The 19,239-nt window shown below is 48.3% G+C and overlaps 4 protein-coding genes across 4 annotated transcripts; 2 read left to right on the top strand and 2 right to left on the bottom strand.

Annotated features, from left to right (window-relative positions):
* Window positions 1-987: 987 nt before the first annotated feature.
* LOC120642812 (uncharacterized protein At4g06744-like) lies at window positions 988-3,095 on the bottom strand. Its single transcript, XM_039919412.1, has one exon. The coding sequence runs from the start codon at window positions 2,917-2,919 to the stop codon at window positions 1,231-1,233; it is 1,689 nt and encodes a 562-aa protein (XP_039775346.1). The 5' UTR covers window positions 2,920-3,095; the 3' UTR covers window positions 988-1,230.
* Window positions 3,096-4,528: 1,433 nt separating this feature from the next.
* Window positions 4,529-8,292, bottom strand: LOC120642813 (reticulon-like protein B11). Its single transcript, XM_039919413.1, has 6 exons — window positions 8,088-8,292; window positions 7,803-7,983; window positions 6,779-6,920; window positions 6,601-6,670; window positions 6,322-6,497; window positions 4,529-4,919 (listed from the first exon to the last, which is right to left on the bottom strand). The coding sequence occupies exons 1-5, from the start codon at window positions 8,134-8,136 to the stop codon at window positions 6,346-6,348; spliced, it is 594 nt and encodes a 197-aa protein (XP_039775347.1). The 5' UTR covers window positions 8,137-8,292; the 3' UTR covers window positions 4,529-4,919; window positions 6,322-6,345.
* A 3,045-nt stretch (window positions 8,293-11,337) lies between these two features.
* Window positions 11,338-14,301, top strand: LOC120642811 (methylthioribose kinase 1-like). Its single transcript, XM_039919411.1, has 6 exons — window positions 11,338-11,647; window positions 11,744-12,053; window positions 12,182-12,356; window positions 12,443-12,644; window positions 13,184-13,398; window positions 13,816-14,301. The coding sequence occupies exons 1-6, from the start codon at window positions 11,456-11,458 to the stop codon at window positions 13,988-13,990; spliced, it is 1,269 nt and encodes a 422-aa protein (XP_039775345.1). The 5' UTR covers window positions 11,338-11,455; the 3' UTR covers window positions 13,991-14,301.
* Window positions 14,302-14,557: 256 nt separating this feature from the next.
* LOC120642810 (thylakoid membrane protein slr0575-like) lies at window positions 14,558-18,620 on the top strand. The gene is made up of 10 exons (XM_039919410.1): window positions 14,558-14,835; window positions 14,935-15,164; window positions 15,273-15,319; window positions 15,407-15,509; window positions 15,726-15,812; window positions 16,581-16,664; window positions 16,852-16,905; window positions 17,281-17,361; window positions 18,147-18,192; window positions 18,285-18,620. The coding sequence occupies exons 1-10, from the start codon at window positions 14,673-14,675 to the stop codon at window positions 18,335-18,337; spliced, it is 948 nt and encodes a 315-aa protein (XP_039775344.1). The 5' UTR covers window positions 14,558-14,672; the 3' UTR covers window positions 18,338-18,620.
* The last annotated feature ends 619 nt before the right edge of the window (window positions 18,621-19,239 follow it).

Here is a 19,239-nt window from a genome sequence, read left to right as displayed (position 1 = left end):
CGGTTTGAACCGAATGCCCAGCACACACGAACGCAAATCCAAAATAGCAATCGCGCGCTACAGCGCTTCCTGGCGCGCGACGCTGCAGCCGGGGCGCGACGCGGCTGTCCTTGTCCCGCCCAACGATGTGACAACCCATATAATGTTTTGTTCTCTTTTCCTTTTTTTATTTTTCCCCACCGTGTCCCATAAATGGCAGCGGCTATCATTCTTTCTATTTTTTTCCAGGTTTCTTCCTTTACTTTCTACTATGTGTAAATTCTCTTGACAAAGATTTTAGAAATATTGTACTAAAAAATTATATCGAACATTGTGCTTACAAGTTGTATGATGAACTTGTATGTAAAAAATCTGAGAAATCTTCTTGATTACCTTTTCATAGAAGTGTTAAAAACTTATCTCTACAAGTTATATTTTTACAAGCTGTATGATGAACTTATGCATCAAAGTTGTAGTCCGAGAAGTTTCGTGGAAGTTATGTTCAAAATTATCATTTAGTAAGGAGGCTAAAAAAATTATGTGTAAAATTTGTAGTGTCGTGTTAAAAAATTGTCCTATAAAAAAATTATACGTAAAAGTTATAAGTATCATAAAAGTTGTGCTGCAAAATTTTCATCTAATAGCTGTGTTGAAAAAAGTTATACATATATGAGTTGCAAGTAACTTTTTAAATGTAGAAAATCATAGAGAGAGAAACTTTCCTTAAATGAAAAATTATCTGCTGTCTAAAATCGAGCGCCGGTACTCCTCGTGGCGCGCGCGCTAATTAGCGCCGCCCACGCACGGAGCGGGCAGAAACACGGGGAGGCAGAGACTCTTCTCACTTCGTTCTTTTTAGGTAGTAGTAGAAGTATATGTTCCCTTCATCTTGGGATTTTTACTTCGCTGTTTGTTTGGGTGGGAACTCGAATCTGTCCATAGTAGAGGGAAATTGATCGGACCAAAATCTGTTCCCATTTGGATGGAAGTGGTTGTAATAATGAACGGTTGATGCAGCTGCAGGGATAGTTTTGTTCTGTTATCTAAAAAAGAGATCACAAATTACACGAATTAACGGAGCTAATTGGTATGGTACGCACACTTTAGTAGGCAGCAGTTATTGATTTCGAGTGTCACAGCACAGCACAACACCACTATCATCTCAAGAACGGCAGACTTATTTCTACCCTGCGCGGCGCAATCTAATCATGACAGCGGCAAATTAAAAGCGCTGGCAAATCGAACCCATCCTCAGTTTCCACCACCTTGACCTTGGGTCTGGCCATGGCCACGCGCCGTGGCCGGCAGCTCCGGCATGAGCGCGGCCTTGGCAGGCGGGTGGTGGTAGCCGGGCAGGTCGCAGGGGATGTGCGGGATGAAGGGGCAGTGCTTGGCCGGGTCGGCGTAGAAGGCGACGCACTCGAGCGGCGGGCGCTGGTCGGGGAAGCCCAGGATGCAGTTGCGGCGCACGTCCAGGACCCGGCTGCGCACCAGCTCCAAGCAGTGGTACCCCACCGAGTGGAAGAAGTTGTCCGACAGCGACAGGTTCCGGAGCTTCCCCGTCTTGGCCAGCAGGCACAACACGTCGGGGACCTGCCCGTACAGCTGGTTCCCGGCGAGGTTGAGCTCCTCCACGTCGCGCAGGCACCCGAACGACAGCGGGATGGGGCCGGCGATCTCGTTGCCGCCGGCGTCGAACACGGCTAGCCCCTCCACCAGGCCGATCTCGTAGGGGAGGCACCCCGACAGCCGGTTGTTGAGGAAGAGTACCTCCGACAGCGTCGCCGACGTGTTGTAGATGGAGCGCGGGATCGGGCCGGTGAACTGGTTGTTGGCCACGACCAGGTACTTGGCGCCCGTGCTCCCGAAGCTGTCCGGGATGCGCCCGTCGAAGCCGTTGTTGTTGAGGAAGAGCGCCTCCACGGTGAGCGCGAACACGGCAGGCGGCACCGCGCCGGCGTACCGGTTGAAGCGGAGGTCGAGGAAGAGGAGCCCGCCGAGGGGCACCACGGCGTCCGGGAACGGGCCGGAGAAGTTGTTGTTGGAGAGGTCGAGCTCGTAGAAGAAGGGCAGGTGGGTGAGGTCCGGGACGTCGCCGGAGAAATTGTTGGAGTTGGCATGGAACAGGGCCAGGTCCGGGAACTGGTCCACGAACCCGGCCAGAGACGGCGCGCACAGTCCGAAGCCGTTGAAGTCGATAGACGCCACGGTGAGCGTGGTGTTGGCGTCCGGCGGGAAGTCGCAGTAGAAGCCCTTGTACTTGGTGCCGTTGAAGTAGCTGCTGCAGAGGTCGGGGCCCTCCCACGTGGCCGTCACGCCCAGAGGGTCGCACGTGATCGTCTTCTTGAACGCCTGGATCACCGGCCACAGCGCCGCCAGCTTCTGGTTCAGGAACTGCCACGGCGCCGGCCTCGGACCGCACCCGCACCCTGCCACCAACCCCGACGGCGCCGGCGCCGGCGCCGGGCCATCATCCGCGCCCGCGCCCGTGCCATTCGCGCGGGGCGCACGCAGCGACGGCGCATTGCCGCCGCGCGCGACGACACCGGCGGCGAGCTCGGCGACGTGGCTCGAGCCGCAGAGCGCGCCGTGCGCCGCGGCGAGCACGAGCACGGCTACCACCGCGGCATGTCTCGAGACCGAGACGGGCCCCGCCATTTGTCTTGGAAGCAGGGGTGTTGCAGTTGCAGAGAAGGGTGGCGGAGACGCTGGGATATAAAGAGGAAAGGAGATGAATACGCCGATCGAGATGGGGTCCATGCTATGCTTCCATGGAGGGAGGGAGGGACGCAGCAGCAGGGGCCAGGCACACTGACACAAGTGGAGCACAAGCGCGGCCGCTTTTGGAGTGGAAAGAGGTGGGAATCGGAGAAGAAGCGTTGTGTGGGGGGCGGGGGATTGAATGGAGCGGAGTGGTGAGATGGCGCGCACGCAGAGCATGAGCAGGGTAGTGGGGTTGGCAGTTAGTTAGTCCCCGTCGGCGGTAGGAGAAAGACGACGGAGGAGGAAGACGAGAGAAGCCGCAGAGCCAGCGGCCGTGGCACTGGCAGTGCAGAGTGCACCACCGCAAATGGCTAGCGAGCTACGTGCGGCTTTGGTCAAGGCTTTCCGGTAGGGCTGATGAGTTCTCGCGGAGGCAGTGTGCCCAGTGGGGAAGACAAAGGGAATGGCGACGGGGAGGATCATCGGAACGGCCGGCGCTGGGAGCGTCGGCTTTCCTCGACAGAAGGGCAGGTACATGCCTTTTCCTTTGAAAACTCCTGCGGCTCAAGGCATTATTATCTTGTTGTGCTCATCACTTGCACGTTGCCCATAACATAATTGGAGTCACTAACAGAAAGTGTTTATGGCCAAGAAAACATAGCGTTTTCAGAGTCGGGGATATCGTCATCTTCTGATCATGCTTCGAGCCTCTGACGACACCCAGGGACGGAGTCACGGCCGGGCGAGTGGCCCTGCATTTCTGCAAACAAAGCTGTCCGCAGTTAAACTTGCTGGTCGTTGTCCTAATGCGTTTACCGCGACGAACGCGATCGGAGATGCAAATTTAGGCTCCAGCCTCTGATTACTGAACCTGTGTTTGGTACAGATTAGAGCGCACCACCTAATGACGACGGCTTTCAGGGGTGTGCTGCCTTTGCTTTTGCCTGATCGACGCTTATTCGATCGACAGCTTTGGCAAAAGAAGGATACCATTCCACATTGCCGGCTTTAGCTGAACAGCAAATTAAAGAAGCTCCTAATCCAAAGCACAAAGTATGCGTACTGTAGCCTGTACGACAAAGAGGAGCAAGCCGCAGCACAAGCAAAGAGATGTACTAATAATGTGCCCTGGCTCACCAGAAGAAGTGTTATCCAGGATTTCTTTTCTTGAACAATCTGTCACGGGTTCTATGAATTTCATTAAAAAAAAATAGTGTAGCGACAGAAAAAAAAAAGTGTCAGGAATGGGCATCAATGAATCATAATGCTACCAAACTTGAATTGCCCTTTTGCAAAGGTCGAACCCATTAGTACCTATAAATCTATAATTGCATTGCCTCTGCGGAGGTCTTTTGACACTAAAGCTTGGTTGAATCAGTCTGACTAGCTTTGAGTTGAGACTTTGCACTAAACTACGCTTTAGGACCCCAGCCCCCAGGGATATGCTTTCAGTTTTGTCGCTCATCCTTTTCTTTTTTTTACTTTGCCCCGCCCTTTTGCCTGGTCGAATTTTGAGGATGCAACTTTACATTTTTACTGCATTCCCAAGAGCTATTTTACAAATCGCAGTAATCAGTACGCTTGTCTAATAATACAAGTTGCAGTAATCAGTACGCTTGTCTAATAATACTCCGTGGATTCATATTTTACAAATCCTTTAGTACCACATCGATCTGTAGCAATTAATGAAATATTGCAATAAATTTAATGGTCAAATTCTACTTCTAAAGATTTTTCCTTGTAAAATGAAAAGGGGTGGAGTAATACAAAGTACAGGTACAGCCAAACAGAATCGTGAACAAAGATAACCAGCCATTCACACGACACAACTGGCCAACTGCCTGTCTGCCAAATAGGAGTGGTTCTTATTAGGTCTTTCAGAATATGAGCTACCAGCAGTTGGGCATAGCCGCATAGAGCGAGCTCCACAAAGTTCGTCAGGGAGAGTTTAAAATTAAAATCAGTAAGAGCAAGATCGTATGGTTAACTGCGCAAGCAGCTGACATTCTTGTATGTACGAGTTTGCAATATCCAATATCATTTCACGATATGCACCCATTGTAAACCTCATGTTCAGAAAGAAAAATACATACGCCACCTCATTTCTCAGCTTGAAAAACAATGTGCACCAAAACCTCAGATCAGCATATCGAAAATTAATTTTAGTGGAGATCATAGATATGATAGTCAAAGATGAAAGGCTCACGGTCAACTCCACTAGACAGCCGGAGATGTTCCTGACAAGAAAAAATTATAGCAATTATCAGGAACACTTACAAGTTAACCTCCAGCAATTAAAAAACAACCATCAGAACTATAACAATAAGTTGTATATCAGAATGAAACTACATAGGGCAAAACAGTTGCTGTTGAACCTTAGTCCAAATAGCAGTAATTTTAAGGAGTTGAGTCCTGACTTGCACTCTGGGCAAAGCAACGCTCTAGAAATTCATTAGACTTCGTTCATGTAGTTTGTAAAGTCGGTTCAAGAACATAAGTCATCTTATTCAAAATTTGGTGTCACTCATGAACCAGGATTGGAAGGTTTAAAGTGATCGCGATACTATTCATAACATGTTTACAGCCAACATACACAGTTCTGTAAAATAAAATAATAGTCTGACAGGAGCTCTTGGGATTATTACTTAAAATATTTTGATTTAAGAAGGGTTTGTGGTAGGTTGCACCTACAATACTTGGTAACATCTAGTTTGATATCCTCTCACTGCTAATGTCTGTTGTTCCTAGAATGCAAGATAAGCTCTTATGCAATTGTCTTTTACAGCATTTTTCTTTTGCCTTTTTGAATTTTCACATACACTTGAAACCTTAATTTCTGACAATCAAATTATAACCAAACACTATATGCTACTTTAGAAATTAAATAAACACATATATATCATGTAAAAACTAATCTAGCTCAGGACAGCCCGCAATACCATGTTAACGGCATGAGTAACACTGTGAGACATATAACATGGAAGCTGTTCGATTGAAGAAAAGGTGAAATCTTATGTACAAATGGCATTGCTGCACTTATTTAAATCACCAACATCGCATAGGTGTGAATCTGAATACTCTGTTCCAAAGTGGATTCCACCGCCGGATGGATGGTTGATGATTAATGTTGATGCAGCAACATTTAAAAATCCACCTCGTATGGGTGTTGGTTTGGTGGTTCGTGATCATAGAGGTGATTTCATTGCTGTGTGCTGTCAGTTAATACAAAGATTTGATGACCCAGAGCTAGCTGAGGCAATAGCCATAAGGAGAGCTGTCTCCTTTTCCTCGGAGCAAAACTTGCAGCAAGTTGTTGTGGGCTCGGACTGCTTAAGTGTTATCAAGAAGATAAAATCCAAGGTCCATGATAGATCTCATGTGGCAGTCATTATTCAGGATGTTAGAAACTTAATCAGTGAAAATCCTTCTGTAACATTTACCTATGTTAGTAGGTGGTGTAACGAGGCAGCTCATGTTATAGCTAAGCAAGCTGATGTGTTTAAAGATGTAATTTGGTTTAATGAGCCTCCGGAAATTATTCGGAACATAACATGTAATGAACGCTTGGTTTAATATATCGCTGCCTTGTTATTATAAAAATATATATATTTCACGTCAGGAGGTAATGTTAAAACTGACCAGAATACAGCCAAAACATTTCTTTTACTCAGTCTTCTTCTGCTTGGCTTGCCCCGCCCTGGTAATGATGGTATCTATGTGCCTTGATAGTACACTGTGCGCTACACCGAGCTTTTCATCAACATGATCCTGGTACTTCTCATACAGTGGTGGAACCAACAGAGAAAGCATTACCCCTAGAAAAAAAAATCCAAAACAACAAGCTTAGTATGCACATTGTGCTATAATAAGAGAATAGTATATCCAAACATATATGAACCAACAATTCACAGAACTAACCAATGTAAATGAGCGTAAGGAAGTTGAAGAGCATTCCAACATACGAAACCACCCACAGTATCAATATCACCTTTCGAACCAAGGAGAACAGGATAAAGGAAGAGCACATATAATTAGGTACAGACACAAAATAGTGTGTGTGAGAGAGAAACTGAGAATCTCAGAAAAAGAGACAGACCCTTATAAAAGTTTTCCTATCTCTCTTGATGGCAATATCCTGGCCAACAGCAAGCACTCTATTGATCCATACAAGAGCACGATCTGCAGCTTTCTCAACAACCACATCTGAAACCTCTAGATTAGGAAGAGGTGGAAGAGGCCTGCAGAGAAACCAAAAAACTTATTTAGTATATCACTACGGATGGACAGCATTTGTAGTGCAATTACAATGGAAATACAATGTACATTGCTTATCCCAGCACATCACATGAAGTCACAGAAATCTAAATATCAACTAGGGACATTGCAAAGAAGAAGTAAAAGTTGATTTCAGCCATACGAAAATTATTAAATTGCTTAAAAATTTAAAATGCAAATAACTTCTATCAAATTAACAGACAATGTGCAATGACTTAGTGCTATGAGTTCCTGAAGCACAATATGAACCAAAATCAATTTCGAAAGACAAAAATAGAGGCATAGAGCACCCAGTACAGAGTGGTGACGGAAACATCTAGGCTTTCCTTGTATAAGGGACAGTACAACATAATTACAGGCTATGGAGAAAAATACCACACGCTAGAGGAATAAACATGATTATGTTACCTTGTGAAGTAAAGCCAAGTCGTTCCTTTGCAGATAAGGGATGATGTACTGATTGAGACACATGATTACTAATGTGATAAAGGTGAAATAAAGATCCCCTGCCTACTTAGAAGATATATCAAGCCTTGATTACAATTAAACTGATATTAAGGATTAGCTCCAGACTAAGTCTTAAAAATGCAGCATACACTGAATACACTGAAATTGTTGAAATCACTAAGCCGTAAGCCCATACACTATTTTGGCAGTGACCTACTCGAAGAAAGTAATGTACTATATCCAAATTACAGAGAACTGTTCAATTTTGTGATAATCCATCAAACCTAAAGCAAACAACTATTCATGAGGTCAATCACCACGCCAACAAACTAATGCTAAACTCCATATCAGATCTCAGATATATTTGCTCCAGTGGAGAAGCGGCCAAGTCAGATTACCTGTTGAGCAGCGACGCGGACTTGGCCCAGAAGAAGAGGATGGCGACGAGGAGGAGCAGGGCGTTGGCCAGGACCGAGGGGAGGCTGTAGCCCGCGCGCTCGAAGACGAACCAGACCGCCGTGGCGCCCACCACGGCCGCCGCCGAGGCGTTCCTCCGCCGCCACAGCAGCACGTCGGCGACTGTAGCGGGAACAGGAGCGGTCAGAGATCGGCGGAATTCCGCGGGGATAACAGGACGGCGTTGCGGAACAGAGGAGGGAGGGAGTGCGTGTGAGCGCGCGTACCTGCGCCGCCGCCGAGCAGGGCGTGGAGAGATCGCGGGTGGGTGGCCATGCGAGATCGCCGGGGCTAGGGTTCGGCGAGGCGTGGACGGGGGTTTGGCTAATTCGAAATGGGAAGGAATTTGGTGGCTCGGTCCAGTGGCGGAGCACGGTCGGGGCGACGACGCCAGACGCGAGATCTGTGTCTGCCACTCCCCGTGGCTTTTGTTTCCTTGCTGCATAGGGATTGACGAACGGCGCGAATCATCGGTCATTGACATGTGGGCCACAAGCGTGCGTCGTACCTCACGCGTGATCCACGCGGTGGACTGGTGGGAGAGAATCGCCACGCCAAGAGTGTCAGTCTAAATTTAAACTGAATGCCAACAAATTTTTCTTTTCTCGTTATTTCAACAAAATTTATAATATAGTATAAAATTTAATATTATAAAAATTCCATTAAAACTAATCATCGAGCGAAAGAGACAGCAGCAAACAAGGTCTGCTTCTTGCTGCTTTCTTCGAGTGCTCACCACTTACGTGCTGATCGTTGTAGGCTACGGACCTCTTCCATGTTGTTCGCGCATGGCGTGAGGATTAGCTGGGGCGTGATGGGAGCCTAATCTGAAGAAAAATTAGACCTGGGGATGGGGCCTTGGATATCTGAACGCCACGGGCATCTGCAGCACTGAATGTTCTGTTCTTCAGTCACAAGATGAGGGGCCCGCGGAATCATGTTTCTTCTTATCGAGAAGAATAGCGTGCGAATAATGCGTGAAGCGTGCAGCCAAGTCATGTGTCGGTCATATTCCACCTAGGGGTGGTAATGGGCCATGACCCTAGTCTTCTTTTCACAGCCTAATAAGATTCTTAAAAATTTTAGTTCAAAAATACATATATTTAGAGCCCGGTCCTTTTAGAGCCCGATCCTTAAATTCTCTAGTTCAAAATGTTGGGCCCTTTACCACCCCTGATTCCACCCTATCGACTCGTTGACTTTTGTAAACTCGTGCTCTCAAAATTGTGATAAACCAAAATAAAGATAAAATCATATGGATTGTTTATTTTTACCCTTGGAGTTTGCAAGGCTAACATAAAACACCCACTGTTTGATGAGTGAATTCAGTAAGAGTGAACTACACCTGTTGCTCTTACAAAAACGTGGACATATTTTGATCAAAGATCACTTTTGCTGATAATGTGCTACTCTACACCATCCGCAAGCTATGTGTGGCACCACCTCTTCCCAGACAACCTTACTCGCATTTACCTGCTGCTAACTTGTTTAACCATAGCGTTGGCAAGGCTCCTCGGTGGAGCGCCTGCCGCCCGGGTTCGAACCTGCTCGGCGCGGGTTCGCATCCGGTAACAGTGTTTTTTTAATTAAATGTGCAACCTCTTATGCGTGGAGCCATAAAGGAAATGTGACGCACCCGTCGCCTACATAATCTACCGGTGATCTTGAGAAGGACGTGATCTTCGTTTCTGAGTGTAGTTGTAGGACTGTTTCTACGTGTATAGTGGTGTGAATGAGGTGTGTGTAGGATGGGTGTGCGTATACATATATGAATAGATACTACAGCTGTTCCCAGATGAGAGACGTAAAAAAAAACTTATTTAACCATGTCCCATTTCCATTGATTTTTAAGTACATTTTCATTTTCATTGATGCGGAAGTCTGCGAGCCAGTCTTTGCCTGTTGTGAATTCAGTTCGACACTTCAACTGTTGGAATGCAGGCAAGAATCAGGCGGCTTTGCCCACCCAAAGGCCAAAGCTAGTCCGGTCGTCCAGGTTCAGAGAACCGGCTCACATAAACCCCCACCAAGAGAGAAATTTGGGATTTCGTCATTATCGGAAGTGGGCTTCGCTCTTTTGCCATCGTTTTTGTGGGTTTCGCCGGTTTGCCATTATCAAACCATATCGCATCGCTGGAATGCCTCCGTCTGCTCCTCCGCCATCGCCTCCGTCTGCTCCGTCTCCTCCCTCGACGGAACTCCATGGCGACCTCCACCTTCTCCCGCCCCCTGTGCGGGCTGGGCGCCGGGAAAGGCTGCTGCTCGCTGGCGCCGCCGCTCCTGCCTCCGCCCTTGCGCACGAGGCTCAACAACTTCCTGAGCCCCTTGGACAGGTCGCGGTGCGAGTCACCAGTGCTGGCGGCTGAGAATATCGCCGCCGGCCTCTCCAGGCTGCCCTACCGCTTCCGCGACCGCGCCTGCGGGAGGCTAGAGCCGCCACCTCGGGCGGCAGCTCGGACACAGACCGGGCGTGGCGCGACGCATGGGCGTGGGCGTGGGCGTGCGCGTGCGAGGGCTCCTGCTACGGCAGCAGCGGCCTCGGCGTCGGCTCCTGCTCCGTGCCGCGCTTCAAGAACGGCCTCGGCGTGGCGCGCTCGCCGAACTCGGCGAGCCGAGGCTGTTCCGCCTCTAGTGGTGCGGCGACGGCCTCGCCGGGCTTCCTGCCGCGCCGCCGCTGCCGGTCATGGTCATGCTCCTCGGCAGCGCCGCGACGTCCCTCCTCGGGGTGCTCGGGATAGACACCGCGGTGGCGCCACGTCCCGCGCCGCGCACCGGAGCGCGCGCGGACTGACCGGCGTGGGGCGCGCCGCGACGCGCGTGACCCGAGCCTTCGCCGCAGACACGGCGGCCACGCGCCTGGCGTCACGGGCGTCGTATTGTCTGCCGCTCGCCACCCTTCGCCCCCAACCCCTTCAGGACCATGGCGACCTCCACCTTCTCCCCAGCGCCCCGCCTCCATCAGGCCCCAGCGGGCCGGCGTCAAGCCCCAGCTCCACCAGTCCACCTCCTCCCCTTACCCGCCTCCGCGCCGCGCCCGTCGAGGTCGCGCCGCCCACCGCGGGAGCCGCCTCGAGCGCGCCACCGCCGAAGACGCGTCGCGCCACCCGTCGCGGGAGCCGCCTCGAGCGCGCCACCGCCGAAGACGCGTCGCGCCACCCGTCGCGGGAGCCGCCTCGAGCGTGCCGCAGCGGGGAACGCGCCCGTTGAGGTCGTGCCGTCCAAGGAGTCCGAGGTGGAGCCGGCTCCTGCCGCCAAAAATCCAGGACACGCGGGGAGCTGTAGGCAGCGGCGCGACCGGAGACGGGTCAGCGTTGGAGTTCCGTCGAGGGAGGAGACAGAGCAGACGGAGGCGATGGTGGAGGAGCAGACGGAACCATTCCAGTAGTGCGACACGGTTTGATAATGGCAAACCGGCGAAACCCACGAAAACGATGGCATAGGAGCGAAACCCACTACCGATAATGATGAAATCCCAAATTTCTCCACCCAAGACAACAGCTTCCCACCGCGCCCCCGCTCTCCCATCTCCCCTGTCCACTCCCCTCCGCATCTCTCGGCCGGCGTCCGCATCGCACCACTCGCCACGGCTTCGGGCATGGCCGCGGAGGCGGAGCAGGGCTTCCGCCCGCTTGACGAGGCGTCCCTGGTCGCCTACATCAAGGCCACGCCAGCGCTCGCCTCCCGCCTCGGCGGCGGCGGCTCCGTCGAGATCAAGGAGGTCGGCGACGGCAACCTCAACTTCGTCTACATCGTCAAGTCCAGCTCCGCCGCCATCGTCGTCAAGCAGGTCCGGCCCCTCACCTCAGCTCACCGTCGCAGCTCCTGATCCAGTTAGTCCTCGCCTCGCACCTGACGGCCTCGGCGCCGGCGAAATGGAACGCAGGCGCTCCCGTATGTGCGCTGCGTGGGGGACTCGTGGCCCATGACGCGGGAGCGCGCCTACTTCGAGGCCTCCACGCTGCGGGAGCACGGCCGCCTGTGCCCGGAGCACACCCCCGAGGTCTACCACTTCGACCGGGCCATGTCGCTCATGGGGATGCGCTACATCGAGCCCCCGCACATCATCCTCCGCAAGGGCCTCATCGCCGGCGTCGAGTACCCGCTGCTCGCCGACCACATGTCAAATTACATGGCCAAGACGCTCTTCTTCACATCCCTCCTCTATAACAACACCACGGATCATAAGAAAGGAGGTGAGCTTGCTTCATTGCTTGCGCGTTGTCTTTAGCTCCGGATTGGGACGTGATTATGCCTGTGTACTGTAAACGGGAGATGTATATTAACTTGACGGCATTTGCAATGGGATGTGATGTGTTTGCAGTTGCTGAGTACTGCGCGAATGAGGAGATGTGTAGGCTCACGGAGCAAGTTGTGTTTTCAGACCCATACCGGGTCTCCAAGTTTAATCGGTGGACCTCGCCGTATCTTGACAAAGATGCTGAGGCTGTCCGAGAGGATGATGAGCTGAAATTGGAAATAGCTGAGTTGAAATCAATGTAATTAGCTTACTGAATAGACATTATTGCCACCTATGGTTTGTTTCTTAACATAGGAATGTGACTTATTCAATTTACAATTGCAGGTTTATCGAGAGAGCTCGGGCTCTGATTCATGGAGATCTCCACACTGGTTCTATCATGGTGACCCCCGATTCAACTCAAGTCATTGATCCAGAGTTTGGGTTCTATGGGCCAATGGGTTTTGACATTGGAGCCTTCCTAGGAAACCTGATTTTGGCATACTATGCACAGAACGGACATGCTGATCAAGCAAATGATCGTAAAGTATGTATGAATCTGTTACCTTTTTTCTTTTCTAAAAAATCTGTTACCTTTTTATTTTTGCAGCCTTTATAACTCATATGGTTTTCGTAAATTATGCCTATTGATGGCTTTTGTGGCTACTAGATTCTCCATTTTTTTCCTATGGTTTTTTTGGTGTCAGATGTAGGTGGGTTGTTTTGTGTGGTTTAGCTTGTTTCCAAACTACTAAGGTAATGACAGCCACATGTCCTTTGGTCTACTATTTATGGTGGATGTTGAATATGATGCTTATATCTTTTATCTGATATCTGGGGATAATCAAAGTTCATGTTTAGCGTAAAGAGGAGACTGCTTGGCAGAGAGAGACAAAAGTTTACCAGCCCAAAATATGCCTTGCATTGAATAGATTTAATACTTGATTGCATTGTCAGTAATAGTATTACTTAATGGCAGTGGAAGAATTGTCAGTATATTATAGAGCACGATGCATGTTCACCATGCCACATTCAGAACCTATTTTCATGATGTTCCTGGTACGAAGTGTTCCCTGTCCTTTGCAGGCTTACAAGAAATGGATCTTGAAGACAATTGAAGAGTCGTGGAATTTGTTCCAAAAGAAGTTTGTTGAACTATGGGATAAACACAAAGAAGGGAATGGGGAGGCGTACCTACCTGATGTATACAACAACTCAAACCTGTTGAGCCTTGCGCAGAAGAAGTACATGACAAACTTATTTCATGATAGCCTTGGGTTTGGTTCAGCCAAAATGATCAGGTAACTACAGATTAGATTTGTAAATAATGTTTTTTAATCTTAAAAGAGAAGATTTCAGGATAAATTTGCTCTCTCACCTACTCGTGGACTGCTATGAGATATAATAACTGCCTTTTGGACTGACATAAAACCATACATAGGCCAACTAAAAAGGTTGCAGCTTTCAATTTTGATGTAGCATCTCTTTTTTGCAACTGTGCGTCATAAGACAAAAGTTTCTGAAGGCAGCTTTGATGAAAGCCAACTGAGAAGTAAAAAAATGGTTATATTTGGGGGCAGTTTAGCCATGTTGCGCTGTGATTGAAATATATGGAATTTAAAATGTTTACCAGCTACTTTTCCCAATGAATGACGCCCAAAAGAACTATAAATCGCATTTTAACACCAGTTTCCTAAACTTCATTCTTTTGTATGTAGGAGAATAGTCGGAATTGCCCACGTCGAGGATCTGGAATCAATTAAGGATGCCAGCAAGAGAGCAGAGTGCGAGCGTGCTGCTCTCAACTGTGCAAAGACGATCCTGAAGGGTAGGCGCCAATTTGAGACCATCGAGCAAGTCATTGAGCATATTCTATCGTTTGATCGGGACTGAGAAGACATCAATCTATTTGGCGTTCAGCGAGACATATTTTCGTTGGTTAACCTATGCACACCTGAGTATTGATGAAGTGCTTGTTCTGAAGCACCGGTTGTTTGTGCTTTTGGTACCGGGGATTATGCTGAAAATATCCATTTCTGGTCCCCTTTTAGTTTGAACTGTGTACAGAGTAAAGATCTTATTAAAGCATAGCCAGGAGCCGAATAATGATTTGTACGAGATTTCTCCAAGCTTACCTCACTACATACTATAGACGTGTGTATTACCAAATAAAGTTTATTCTGATGTTTGTTTGTTTTTGCCAAGTATAGTACTGCCTTGTTATTTTCTTCATAATCTAAATCTTGGAAAATAATGCCTGTTGACGTTCATGTGGCCTGTGGAGAGTGCATCCGGTTGCTGTTCAGAAATTCCGGTTGGAAAAGCCTTTGCATCCGACACCGTCGATACAATTTTGGTCGTGGAAGCGATGGAATTCGGTAGCAGAACATTGGCTGTCGATTATCAATGGAAGCGAACAGACGAACAAGACGAACCGAGAGTAATTTTCTCCCTGGCGCCAACTCCGCCCCCTATCCTTGTTCGTACCCAAGACCCATTGCGCCTGGCTATCCAAGCGCCACCTCACGGGCGACCGACGGGGGCCACCACGCGACAGTCACACAGCGCGCGCCCAATGGCTGCGTCCCTCCGCTCGCCGCCCCCGGTCCCCGCCGCCTTCCGCCGCTCCCGCGCCTCCTCGCCATCGTCGTCGTCCTCGTCCGCCCCCAAGGCGCGGTTCGTCGCCCGCCGCTCCGACTCCGAGTCCGTCTCCGTCCAGCACCTAGCCCGCCCCCTCGGTACCCGGAGCCTTCCTCCCCAGCTCTCCCCAAACTTCATGCTCGCCATTTTGCTAGCTGAGGGGTCGCTTGAGATATAATGCCTGCTTACTCCTGCAGCGGAGTGCGTGAGCTTGCCGGCGAGCCAGTGCTGGGTGCGTAAAGGCGGCCTCGCCTGCCCCGTTCCTTTGCGTCCATGGCGTGGGGAGAGCAGCCGCGCCCGGCGGCGATATGCAGGTCGGCGAGCGACCGGACGCGCCGAGGAGCCAATGTCACCTCCCGCCGCGCAGCCGACAGGCGCCTCGCCCGGCAAGGCTGTCGTCCCGGACGACGAGTTCTCCCTCGCCAAGGTGCGCGGTCCCGGCTATCTCTGCTTCTCGGAACATGGTCGCGACACCTTGGCCGTTGCCGCACCGAGCGATCGTGTCCCCTAGTGCTGAATCGCTTGTCCTTTGCAGGTGTCCTTCGGCGTCATTGGACTGGGGGTTGGGATCTCGCTCCTGTCGTGAGTTCTGATTTTTTTTTCCCAGTCTTGTCAGTCTAAGAGATTCATAATGCTCTGTCGCGGAGATCATGTGTTGTTGCATCTCAGGTACGGATTCGGGTCGTATTTCAACCTGCTTCCCGGCTCGGAGTGGTCAGCTCTGCTGCTAACCTACGGGTTTCCTCTCACAATCATTGGCATGGCCTTGAAGGCAAGAACTCTCTCCCTATGTACATGTACTACAGTAATAGACAGTACCCGAAGACGTCTTTATGAACGATCCTATTACTTCCATACTGAGGGACCTCTAACAGTCATTTATCTTCTCGAAATTTTGTGCCTCAATGTTCCGTGTTTGAAATTAAGTCTTCACTCTTGAGATGCACTTTGCTGCTGTATGTTTTCGTTCTGAATTTTCTATATGCAGTATGCAGAACTGAAACCAGTGCCCTGCACGACCTACGCTGGTGCTTTTGCTCTAAGAGAAAAGTGTGCCACCCCTATTCTGAAGCAGGTAATATTTATTCATACGATCAAATTATGATGTGGTGAAACTGTTTATATTCTGTTATACTTTCGTCTAAAGTTAAATTGGGCTATATAACCAGCAGTTAGCTGAAGCCTGAAGGCAGAACTTCAAACATGAGATGGATTTGAAATTTGTATGAAAAAAGACGTATTCTACATAGTGTGGACATGGGAACCCCATCTGCTGTTTACTATCATAATACAGCATGCTGGCACACGTTTCTGTCCTGAGGATTAAAATAGAAATGCGTAAAACTGAGATTCTTATTTAAGTTCCAGCAATCGACATGGACGATCTAACAAAGGTGGACAAATAACTCCCTGATTAATTTTTACTTTTCAAAAGTGATATCAATTACCAGTTATTTAGTTACACCAAAATTCGACATCACAATATTGCTTAAATTTACCCCCTAACAATCACAATCCCGGATAGTTAATACAGCCAAAGCTTGATGACTATTTGATTCTGATGCATGGTAGCTTAGAACATTGATTAAGTTGTCATATTTTATAGCAATCATCACAATGGTTCAACACATGTTTTTGAGCTCATAGGGCATTACCTATCGAGCTCTTGCACTTGAACCTGAACTTGGCCTTTTGGTTAAAGTAATAGTGTCATGCATTTCCAAGGAAAGAAGTCGAATTTTGTAATCTGAACTGACAATATAACTTATAAAGATCAAGCACACAATCAAATAATAGCACATTTCTTCAGTGGCATTTGTTAATCTGAAATCTTTATTTCTAGGTTAGGAGTGATGTTACACGTTATAGATATGGTGATGAGCAACATCTGGATGAAGCACTACAGAGAATCTTTCAATATGGTTTGGTAATCTCTCATTATTCTGACCATCTTCAGGAAATGAACATTGTTTTACTTTATTCATATTGATAATTTCAAGTTCATATAATGGTCATTGGTACTATGTGTCTTACAAAATGTCCCTCTTTCATGGTAAAGACTTGTACTGCTTTGTCTTATGGCTCACCCCCCCCCCCCCCCCTCTAAATGACAGGGCGGTGGCATTCCTAGACGTAATGCACCTATATTACAAAATATTCGAGAAGAAGTAAGTTCGCTGTCTGTCCGTTTTATTCTTTGAAGTAGTATTCTCCATATTGCAAATTGTGAATCACATATTTCATTTTGCATTTAGTATTATGTACTGATCTTTAGTAGTTTAGTAAAATTCATAGAAGGTCAGGGATTTACAACTACATAGTACAAGATAACTTCAGACTATCCACAGAACTTGTGCGGTGCAAGTCATTGTGGACTTGACACTGGACATTTCAATGGATTGCTTTTCTGATTGACATCTTCTGTTCTTTCAGTCCAACAATATTATTTACCCTACAAATTATCTGCATGAATTACCAAATGTTTAGCTCTTCCCTTGCGTTTTTTCTACATTACAGGATTCACAGTGACATTTTCAATGTAGGTAACTGAAGATGGGAAATACAGTTTAGTACTCGTATTTGAAGCCAAAGCATTGGAGCTGTCTGATTTTGAGAAGAGACAGGTGAAGCTACCTCCTTTAGTTACCTTTATTGGTCTGAATCATGAAACAATACTAATATTGTGGTATATAAGTATAGAAAATATTACAAGCAGTTTGGTCTGAAATAACTGAAATAGATGAGTTATTTTGGATAATCGACTGCTTCAATAAATCATACCTTAGAACCAGGTTTTTAAATAAAAACAAGGTGATAGTGTAGATATGAAGAAATACGCGCCCAAATTTGAGTTGAAAACTCAACATGGTGGCAGAGGTGCACATCCACACCCCTGGGGTGATAATGGGCCATGGCCCTAGTGGCCTCTTCACAATCCAAGTTGGCCCTTATATATTTTTAGCTTAAAAATGTATAAGATTAGAGCCTGGCCCTTAGTTAATCTAAGTCAAATTTTAAGGCCCTTTACCACCCAGGCGAGTACAGCCTAGCTCAGTTACTTAAACCAAGTAGGGAGTTATTTCCACAACGTGGACAGTGGCTACCCCAGTTTAGCTGAAAATTATAGGATGTTGTAGAACAAAACTTGCTGCACAAATAACAGACCACTGAAGATATTGGACCTGCTGAATTGCTGATAAATAAAGCTCTTCAAATTTTCCCTCATTATAACAGCAGAACCATCAACAGCTTAGGATACTTCATCTTTGTGGGATGCTGCTTAATATTACTTGTTGGCATGTAGTATCTTGGATAGCTAAACTGTGACAAAATATGTTTTGCATTTTCACCCAAAATTTGGTAGATAAAATTATCTGAGTATTTATTCCTTGAACATATTTGTCTGCAGGCAAAATTCACCTCCTTTTTTGGTCCTGGGATTAAGGCGGAAATTGGTGAGTTTTGTTAATTTTTGTATTGCTCCAGAATAATATCAGTTGTATGTTCTTATCTCACCCATTGTCCTAACATTATTATACTGATGCAGGAAAAGGTGGTGATGATCTATTTGAAGTTCGTCTTATCTCAGAGACTACATAGAAACAAACTTTGAGGATTTTCGCTAATACAAAACTAAGATACTTTCTTCTTTTTGTTTGATCCACTGATTTTGCATATATGATGTTAATAGTGTCAGATTTTACCCTTCTTTTTTGTTTTGGCTTCTGAGTTTTGATATCTATTGGTTGTTGGCTCTTGATTCTTTCGTACACTCCCTGGGCATGTGCAAAGAAAAGCTGTTGCAACATAGATGTAAATGGATTTTTAAGAATTGGGAACGCTATCCATATATTTGAAAGGTATCTAGCTATTTTATTTTTTGCATGGAGCTCTTGAGGCTATGTACCATTTTTTTTTCTTTTTGGGTTCATATGAGAACACTAGCGCCACTATCACACAGTTCACTTGTGCGCAAGGCAGTAGCAGAGCGTTTTTGACATTCAGTGCTGACATTGTTTCTCGACCGTGGAGTTTGTAAGGGGAAAGCTATATTACACTCTGAGCATTTCTACTCCTCCCCCACACTCGAATTTCGCTGCCTATTAAATCGCGCGTCGAGGTTGGAGGGGTGGGAGGTGGGCGGCGGCGGCCGGCGGCGAGGTCGTCGCCGGCCGCGGGCGGAGGTCGAGGCGGAGACCTTTAGGGTTTGGGTTTTTGGGGGTCGGAGGAGGCTCCAATGGCCGGCGAATCTAGAGGAGGTCAAGGGTGGCGGTAGGACAGGCGGGGGTGGTGGTTCGGCCGGCGGCGGAGGGCGAGGCGGCGCTCCGCCGCCGGCCGGGCGGTGGAGGAGGCCGGTTGGGCCAGGCCGGCGCGGGGGCGACGACGGCCATGTGGCGGCGGCGGCGGCGGGAGGGGCAGGCGGAGGAGCCGCGGGCGCGGGAGGGTCTCGCCGGAGCCCCGCGCCAGCGGCCGGCGCGGGGCTCCGGCGAGACCCTCCCCGC

The sequence above is a fragment of the Panicum virgatum genome, chromosome 7K, assembly GCF_016808335.1.
Source record: "Panicum virgatum strain AP13 chromosome 7K, P.virgatum_v5, whole genome shotgun sequence".
NCBI lineage: Eukaryota > Viridiplantae > Streptophyta > Magnoliopsida > Poales > Poaceae > Panicum > Panicum virgatum.
The sequence above is the reverse complement of the archived record's forward strand: the minus strand, read 5'-3'. Positions and strand labels throughout refer to the sequence as shown.